This window comes from Borostomias antarcticus, assembly GCF_949987555.1.
Source record: "Borostomias antarcticus genome assembly, chromosome: 9".
NCBI lineage: Eukaryota > Metazoa > Chordata > Actinopteri > Stomiiformes > Stomiidae > Borostomias > Borostomias antarcticus.
This window is the reverse complement of record NC_140242.1, coordinates 9,321,418-9,331,417: the sequence shown is the minus strand read 5'-3', so window position 1 is coordinate 9,331,417 and position 10,000 is coordinate 9,321,418. Positions and strand designations below refer to the sequence as shown.

The window sequence follows — 10,000 nt, the reverse complement described above, 5'->3', positions numbered from 1 at the left end:
AGTCCCCTCTACCAGCTTGTCCTAGGGCTCACTGCACAGTCCCAAGACATACCTCAGTTAATTTGGCCTAACCAAATTTTAGCAAAACAAAAAGAAATGTATCAATTGTATTGGAAAGAAGTAACAAGATCTCAAAGTAAACTAGAAACATATTTGGCCCTGAACAGACAGTACACAATGGCAGACTACCTGACCAGTGTGACTGATCCTCAACTGAGGAAAACCTTGGACCAGTTACAGGCTCAGCGGACACAGCCTGGCTGTAGAAACAGGCCGACACAGACAGACCTGGCGATTGGCCGCCCTAGGCAAAAATAACGACAGTGCCGACAGTGCGCCCCCGACAAGTTGTTGAGCGGGGGGAGGGGGGGGGGGTGCTAGCGGACAATTCCGATTGTCGGGAGATGTGTAGAGCGGGGGTGGGGTGGGTGCTATGGGGGGGGGGGGGGGGTGCTAGAGATTTGTGCGCCCCTAGTGCCTCCGCGCCCTAGGCAATTGCCTTGTATGCCAAGTGCATGCGCCGCCCCTGATACTAGCTGCTGTTTACAGAAAAAGTCCTGTGAAAACATGAGACAGGAGAACTGACCTATCATTTTCCCTTTTCTTCTTTTATGTAAATAATACCTTTTTATTGTTTTAATTCCCCTGCCCTTATAGGCCTTACTGCAGTATACTTATTTAACAATTTCAATCTTTATATTGTATCCTGTTCTCGATTATCACCATTTTGCTTTGGCAACAGATACCATTGTATTTAATGCTAATAAAGCTCATTTGAATTTGAATGGTTGAACCAGTGGACATTTTCCTGAACCATGTATTGTTTGTTTTTACAATATACTGTTTCTTTTAAATTATTTTCTATTTTTTCATCTGTTTTTTCTGCTGTTTACTATACTATGTTTTTATTTATCTTCTCTTATTCAGCAAAAGCACTGTGTGTTACATTTGCATGTATGAACATGTGCTATATCAATACACTTGACTTTGATTTTGACTTTGACAAGTTTGACAGCTTCATCATTGCCAGGCTCAGATCAACCAATAACATGAGTCCGACGGCTTCGTCTTGGCCAGGTTCAGTAACTGTCCACCCGTTGACCCGGACTTGTTTCACTGCTCCAATCAGACAACGGTGGATTACAGGGAATAGTGACACCTGTGTGTGTGTGTGTGTGTGTGTGTGTGTGTGTGTGTCTGGAGTTCTGGTTCCTGAGTGTAAGTTATTTTTTGGTGCACGCACAAATTACAGTAACATCTGTGTGTGTGTGTGTGTTTCAGGCCTGGACGACTGTCTGCAGCAGTACGTGGGTGTGTTTGAGCGTGGGTGTGTGTGTGGGGAGAGGCTGTTGAGAATCAGCCATGCTGAACTGGAGGAGCTGGGAGTGTCTCGTATCGGACATCAGGAACTCATACTGGAGGCTGTCGACCTGCTCTGCGCTCTGGTGAGTTTGTGTGTGTGTGTGTGTGCGTGCATGCGTGCGTGCATGTGTGTGTCTGTGTGAGTGTGTGTGTGCATGTGTGAGTGTGTGTGTGTGTGAACGGCTCCTTTGGTCTGTACTAAGCCTTCATTCTGTGCTAGACTGGTGAGAAGGTCAGACATCTGGTACAGAACATGTTTGTGTGTTTGTTTGTGTGTGTGTGTGTGTGTGTGTATGAGTGTGTGTATGTGTGTGTTTGTGTTTGTGTGTCTGTAGGTGTGTGTGTGTGTGTGTGTGTGTGTGAGAGAGAGTCAGTCCAGAAAACTACTGTATCTTACATATACTGAACTAAAACAAGTTATATTCAGTTATATTCCTCCTGAATTAGGGCTGCCTGCTGAATTAGGGCTGCCTCCTGAATTAGGGCTGCCTGCTGAAAGTCGACAAGTCAAATCATCAGTGGGAGACCCATAAGTCGACTGAGACTCCTTTATTTGAGCAGTCGTTTTTTTGCGCCACTGTCAAGATTCGTTGGTGGGCTAAGACCACTCACCTGCCTTGTGATTTATAAAGGACAGGACAATCATTCGTTTTAGACATAAGCTATTACTGTAGCTATTAGTTGTGCAGTAAAAGGAGTCTTAAGACTGATATAGCGGAGGAAAGAAGGCAGTGAACCCCTCTCCTCTCCGCTGTGCGTCTAGTGTACTGTGCACCAGAAATCGCGTGCACTTCCCAAATGGAATATCACAACACAAAACTAGTCAAATCTCTATGGGAAATGGGCTATGGAAAACACTGCAAAATAACAAGGGGGCATGCGAAGTAGATGGACAATGTGGACTATATGATGCATGTTTAGCAAGAAAAATAGGCATCTTTTATGTCGCCTGCGAGCTTGAGTTTGAGATTTGACAGCTGTCCCGACTCCCGCGGTCTCCCCTAAGCCTAGGCATATGAGAAAAAAAGAGAAGAACGAATCGTCGAATCTCTGGTTTGAACAGGCGAATCTGATTCGACTCACAACATTTGTCGGGTACAGCCCTGTTCAGAATGTAAAAATACTATGTGTGTGTGTGTGTGTGTGTGTGTGTGTGTGTGTGTGTGTGTGTGTGTGTGTGTGTAGAACTCAGGCCTGGAGACAGAGAGTGTGAGGACTCTGGCCCACAAACTTGGCGCCTCTGCAAAGAATCTCCAGAACTTCATCTCCGGCCGCCATCGCAGCAGCCAATCAGAGAGCAGATCTTCCCGTCGCCTTCCAAACGACCTCCTGACCTCGGTAGTTGATCTCATCACCGCCGCCAAGAGTTTACTGGCCTGGCTGGACAGGTAACACATGCACGCACGTGCGCACACACACACACACAAACACACGCACACACGGTGGAACAAACATGGATTTTCTTTTGGTATGAAAGAGCGTGGAATAAGGGCATTGTTACAGAGCGACTCCGGCTGATATTGGATTGTGATTGTTATGGGACAAACACAGCAGGCAGGGTGGCTGGCACTCGGTTTCTACTGCATCTCTAAACACTATGGCTCTTCACCCTTCTCTCAGGAGTGCAGTAACTCTCTCTCCCTGCCAAATTCTAATTCAAAAGATCTTTGAAGTGACAAAAACTAAAGATTGTTTTTTTCCTATAACCCGAATGTTCAATTGTTTGTACTACGTTCGGAGTGCGGGTTCAGTTTTCAGACTCACAGCCTTTCTTCATTTCAACATTGTCTCCATTCCTCAATAAATCCATCCATTAATCCATTGATCCAGAGATGAGTCGACTGTTGCTCTTTGCTCACGTTTATTCACCAAGAATAAATTGAAAATCTGAAATGTTTGGCATGAGGCCGTGCCTGCTACTAAGGCTGAGGTCAATGACGGTATCTGCTGTCCCGCCTTCCCCATGCTACGCGTTGCATACACCCCTATATGCGGGAGCGCTCACCACCTACAGGGGGGGCACACTGACACACACAAATTAGCCTAAAATCTGGACATAAACATACTGTAAACCTAAACGTGGCTCCTACAATCTTTATTGACAAGACAGATGAAAAACAATGAAAAATGTTGCCAAAACAGTGCAGACAATTATGGACATTAACAAATAAAAGGAAATTAATACAGTAATATAAATATATCAACAATATAATGAAAATGATCCAACAACAATTCAATGTATAATATAATAACATGGGGAGCCGGTAACATTTTTATAGATCACATTTGCTACATTATTGTTTCCCTTAATGCATGACAAGCAAGGCTCCGAACCGGTTCAAGGAACGGAAACGAAAACCGAAAACGAACGGTATTTTACGAGGAACAGAAACAGGAACGAAAACGAAATGGTCTTTAATTGTTCCAGAACAGAAACAGTAATTTGAAATCTTTAAAACCGGTTAATAACGTTATTTTTTCGTTCTTTGTAGTAGGCCTATATAACTTAAAAATAATTGTAAAAAAGAATAAAGCTGAGCCTTTTATGGCCGAATAGGCTAAATTAAATTAATTAAATTTGTAGCCTACATCTTGTCCTGTTTTTGTAATATAGCCTAGGCCCCTAAATCTGTTATTTCACAGTCAGGATCTTAAATGCTTGCTTAGCGAAATGAAGAGATTTAGATATTACAACAACACACCATAGCCTAGTTCAGACTAGGGATGTGCGCAGCGACTATTTTCACTGATGACTAGACGGTGGTTTTGTAACCGATTACATGACTAGTCTAAAAACAGGATTCCCAAGTTTCTACAACAAGTGCTATTTAGAAAAATTGAGGATGTTTCTCAAACTCTGCAAGCTAAGATGCATGACTATTCTTGATGTTTCCCAACCACTCAGCGGCAGCCAATTTGCACGCGTTGCGCAGGGCTGTCACACTCTCCTTTGTTTGCCTGTGCAAAACAGTAGTTCAGCCTGTCCTTACAGCTTAGTACTTAGCAAAGATATCAATGTGATTTATTTTGTTTAATTGAAGAAGAGTAGGCTAGCCTATAGCCTGTAGTGTTACAGTAGGCTAAAAGTAGATTTCACATAAAGACCGCGGATGTCAGAGTGGGCAATAACTTCTCGAACCTAACCTAACCTCGAAGGCAAATTTATTCCAACATTGGTCCACAAAGAATGATGCAAATAATAAAGTGAAAGAAATAATAGCCTACTGTGCAAATATAATGTTTTATATGGACCTGCCTACTGTGCAAATATAATATTTTATATGGACCTCCCTACTAACACACGCAGGTTGCGCAAACGTTCTACATACGGCCGCTATAGGTGACGATTCGTCTGCGCCGCGTGCGGAAATTACGCGGCCATTTACGGAAACGCGAGATCTGCCGTTTAGTAGCCGCTACGTAAGAACGACACGTCATTCAGAAGTTGCGGCCGCGTGCAAAGAACGCACGTGATCACGTGGGCAGGAACCTCCGTTATAAACTCACTTGGCTGACACTAGATTGACAGGTATTTATATGACTTGGTCTGCACGTCTTTTTCGCACGGTGCAAATACGGTGCGGCCGCGTGCAAAAAACGTGGGCAGGAACTTCCGTAATAAACTCACTTGGCTGACACTAGATTTACAGGTATTTATATGACTTGGTCTGCACGTCTTTTTCGCACGGTGCAAATATGGTCACTTACTGACCACTGGCTATATTTAGCATTTGCAGTACCACTGGCTATATTTAGCATTTACCAGTACAAAAACGAATTAATGCTATATGGGGATATAGCAGCAAGCATTATGATACAAACCAATATAAGACTGAACACCATTAACAGTTTAGAACATTTTATTACACAAAGTACATTACAAATTAAAAGTATACATATTTACAAGGATGAGGTTTACGGTCTGTCACATTACGCATAGCCAGAAAAGCAAAAAAAAGCATGTACAAGCTCTGGCTAGCAACCCATTATCTGACAATTGCAAAAGTTCTAAAAACAAAAATGAAACAGTGCGCATTCTGTGGCAGGCAGACCGGGAACAGACCGTTGTATCCCACAAAAAAAAGGTTAAAATTTACAAAAACTATTTACAAAAAAGGCATCCATCCTTGCAGGCTGGAAAGGCAGGTTTAGGGAGACGGGCTGGGGGTCACCCACATCTGAATCGAGGGTCTGGGCAGAAGAGGTCATCCTCATCTGAATACTCCACTGTGGTCAGGGCTGGAGCTGCGGTCAGGGGCTGGGCTGGGGAGGTCAGCTGGGCTGGAGCAGATGCCTAAGGACATAATGAAATGGCTGTAAAAGCAAGTCGCATACGTTCATTGGAAGCGTGCCATGTCACTGGATACGAGAAAATTAACTGCCTGACATCACATACCTTTTTGAATCGAGCAGGGGCATGTTTCAGCATCTCCTGCAGCTGGGCAGACACCTCCGTCACAGTGGTGCTTGGCTTACAGGCCATAACTGCACCTTTTAACCAAAAAGGGAATGGTTTCAATGCACATGGCATGAAGCTCAGATATCGTGTCTGCAAAACATAAAGACAATCATTTACTTTTACATTTCCTTAACACTTCCCTGCAAAAATAAGGAACAAAGTTCTGCCCTGAAGTTACTCACCATCTTCCTTTGATGATCCTTGTCCTTCAGCTGCTCCTCCAAGACCAGCAGCTCCTCCTCCGTTTTAGCAGGGTGCAGGTCATCCAGTACTGCTCCCCGATAGCTGTCTGCAGACTCGCCGGACAGTCTCTGCTCCAGCCTCTGCTCCAGTCTCATCATTGTCTGTGCCATCTCCCTCAGACTCTGCATGACGCTGGAGAACTGCTGACACATCATCCTCTGGAAGTCTGGATATTAAACACAGATGTGGCTATAAGTAATTGTACGGTCCCATAATGGATATTCAGCTCAAAGTATATCCCTACATGCAGCATGAAGTAGTTCACAAAATTCAGCATACCAGCATCTGCAGAGCTTGATGGCAACACTGCTGGAGCTGTTGGTCTCACAGGCGATGGCATCAGAGAACTACCTGAAAACCAGAGGATAAAGGGATGAGCAGGAAACTATGGTGCTGGCGGCGTAGTGATTCTGGCATAAGGGGAAGAATCAACTCGACATGAGACATGTCAGAGCCTGACCTGGTCTGGCCGGGGTGCTAATCGCTGATGCATGCTGCTCGTGCCTGGACGTCTGAAGGGCTGAAGGGCCTGGGCTCACAGCGCCTTGGCTCAAAGGACCCGGGACGAACATCTACTGCCGAGTAGTGAGATGTGAGATGAGCGAATTAGTGAACTGAGTACATGAGTCTTCCGAAAGTCCTGAGTTAACTAAGTGTGCAAATATGCATAGACATTTCACCAACACAAACATGCATGGATACCTGCATTGATAACTGGCAGAGCAGGCCTTCCGGCTCTGGCACCTGGCATAGCTGGTCTGGTCTGAGTTCTGCCGACCGGCTGCCTGGGCACTGGAACATATAGTAGAGGTAAATTAGCTCAGATTAGTCAACTCAAGTAGTACTATTTTGGGACTGTTGAATGCACTTTATTATATTACCTTCGTCACTGGAGTCATAGCGTGTGTTGCGCTGTCTCTTCCTTGTGTCTTGGGAGTTAATCCATTGATGACTGCTGCTCAAACACCTTCGCCAAGGCACTGGCTACTTCATAATGCTCTGTGTGTTCCTCAGCAGACAGAGGTTGTCATGGCTCCTCTTGATGTGCTTGTGGAGGTAGATCTGGGAGGTATAGGAGAATGGGCACTCAGAGCAGGAGAACACCCAAGTCTTGCACAACTCTAACATCACAGCTAGGAGAGCGAATGAGAGAGACCATTAAAAAGGATTATCTCACCTGTAGTACAAGTTCAAATATAGAGTGATTATACGTCATTGTAAATGAGAGCTTACTCTCAATTGATTCACGAGGTTAAATAAAGATTGAATGAATATGTAGCTAGTGGGGGGTTACAACCACACAACTGTGGAGAGAGAATGAGACACTTGGTTCCCTCCTCTACTGGTGTTCATGGCCATGGCCACACACCTGGAATACTCCAACCCTGATTTAAAGGCATAAAAGTGGGGAACACATTCTTGAGATGGTTCCTAAAACTGGAGGGGAAAAAAACGGGAAAATGATCTTCCCTCTCCTCATCACTCACTTCTGCATGGGGCTGAGCTCTACCCTGTCAGCAGTGGCAATACATGGGATAGCGGCTCAGCACACAGGAGAACTGCACAGAGAGGAAGGAGGAGAGAGAAAACCAACAACAAAAAAGGCAAGAAGGGTTAATAACTGAGCGAATCTTGCAAGTTTGCACTACAGGGAAGCAATTGCTCAATTTCCCTGATATTGTGGCGTCACTGGCGTCAGTGATGCGTCTTATGAATCTCACATGTCTACCGCTAACATTAACTCAATATCAATATTCCCTTTTGTTTATCCCGTCTATGGAAACGTATGTGCATTTGTACTTACGTGTGCCTTTATTGATGATCAGGTGTTTCTCCACCTAAGGGCTGGCCAGACAGAACCATCAGAGACCATTGGGCTGAGCTGAGGAGAGAGCGACATGTTAGAGTGTATGTGTGCATATGTATATGGTGCTCTTCTGTTAATACTCATGAGGGCATTCAACTGAACAAGACTCACAGAGCCTGTGGTGCTGTCCCAGGACTGCCCCTGGCCACGCCTGGGGCCGTCTTAGCGCCTCTATTAGTAGTCCACATCATGAGTACCTATTATGCAAAATTTGGATTTGTATGTGAGTGAAAACGTAGTACACAATTCTTTACCACCACAAATCCACCAAGATGGCTGCTGTAACAAAATGAGCCAAGATGGCTGCTATAACAAATCCTGCTAGCTAGCCTAGCTCCGTTGTTGGGGCTTCTAGTATTCTGTTAACGTTAACTTCGGAAAAATGAATGCCTAAAAACAAACACATACTAACGGTGTCGTGGGTTAATGCGAAATCAATGAGTAAGCTAATTATCACATTTTATTCCAAGCGATGAAACAGTACGAACGTGCAGGAGCTCGCGCGAGCCTGCTAGACTTGAGAAGACTCCACCATTGCCCGAAAAAGGCTAATCACGTTAGCTGGCTAGCTAGTTAGCCAACATTGGAAAGAGAGCATCTGCATATAGATAATCATTACAATAGGGTAGCTTGCACATAACGTTGGTGTTTTATCTGGGACGATACCAAAATACATAGTATGTATGTATACATACTAATGTATACATTGAAATTGAGATACTTACAGGATCTGTGTTGTCGCGGAGACAAAGCGTGTTGGTCTTTCTCCTTCTGTTTCAAACGGGGCGGAAGTTTACCGTTCTCGTTCTTCTTCTCCTTCGCTAGGTTTAGTGGCGGATCGCAAACAACTTTAATGTGCATACAGCCACCTACTGGCACAGAGTGTGTAACTTGTTTGTCTAGTTCTTCAATTGTGTCACCTAAGAAAGTAGCCCAATGCCTTGCATTCTACGTTCAATGCTCAGCGTTCATTGCTCACATTTAGGTTGCAAAATTAGGACTTTATTCATAGGCATATTTTTTATCATTCTTTTTATTAGGCCTAGACTGCAAATCTTTAGTGTTAATATTAACTGTAAATGAGAAATTACACACAAAACAGACATGCAGGATTTCTCCTCATTATTACAATTCTGTAACTGTATGACTTCAAAATTTATTTTAAAACCTAAGTAATTTACAAATGTTCTGACCCACTGTGACACATTTCCAATAAAGTCAGATTGGGACTGTGATGTAACCACATTGTCACGTTATTTAATTACATCGTAGTTACGGATTTAAGCAGCAGTGGCGGCTACGTTCCCTTACAGTGTACTTGAGGACGGCTATTTTGGTTATTTTGCGACTGAAAAGGCAAGTGTCAGCTAGGTGTCAGCTAGGTCCGCTGCTGGTGACGTCGCAAAGTTACCACAATTACACCAATGTGTCCCGTCAGTTTTACGTACTGTGTTAGTAGGGCTGCGTGTCTGCTATAAAGTTCCTCTATCTTTATAACCAACATTCAGCGGAAGCCAATTTTCACTCGTTGCGCATCTCGCTCCAAGTATGGTTTGGCTATTTAAAACACGGAGTACAGTTGCTTGGATGTATACTAGTATGCATAAACCTATGTTTTGCGAATTTAATGGTCTGCCTCCTTCAGAGTTCAACTCGGCAATTAGGCTGTGAAAGCGAGCGCGCCTCTTGGAATCTAGTCATAGCATATTGTTGCACAGATTTCTGTCACGTCTTGACTTTCACAAACCAAATGATTAGGCTACATTAATTAATATGAGCACACTTTAGTGACAATGTGCCGTGCAACCTTGATCATTGAATAGCTTAATTAAATGACTATAATATTAAAGGCCGCGGATGTCGGATGTCAGACGATAGGCTACGTATTACGCGTATAGGCGCCAAATCCGGAGCTCCCATACAAAAGGAACGCAGCATAAACAATAGGGATTGTGCAGATGAATGAATGAGGTGACTAATTATTTATAAATAACATAAAACATTATAAAACAAAATAAAAACAAACAATAGGCCTACAAGCGCAGAATAAAATAGCTTGCAGCAACAGT

At 43.8% G+C, this 10,000-nt stretch overlaps 1 protein-coding gene across 1 annotated transcript in view; it reads left to right on the top strand.

Moving 5' to 3' along the window:
• cnksr2a (connector enhancer of kinase suppressor of Ras 2a) overlaps positions 1-10,000 on the top strand; it is a gene marked incomplete at both ends in the record, with an annotated part of 53,616 nt that overhangs the window by 24,836 nt on the left and 18,780 nt on the right. The window contains 2 exons of the mRNA XM_084443681.1: positions 1,282-1,445; positions 2,548-2,750. Of these exons, the coding sequence (XP_084299807.1) occupies positions 1,282-1,445; positions 2,548-2,750 (367 nt within the window). The remainder of the gene's footprint in view (positions 1-1,281; positions 1,446-2,547; positions 2,751-10,000) is intronic.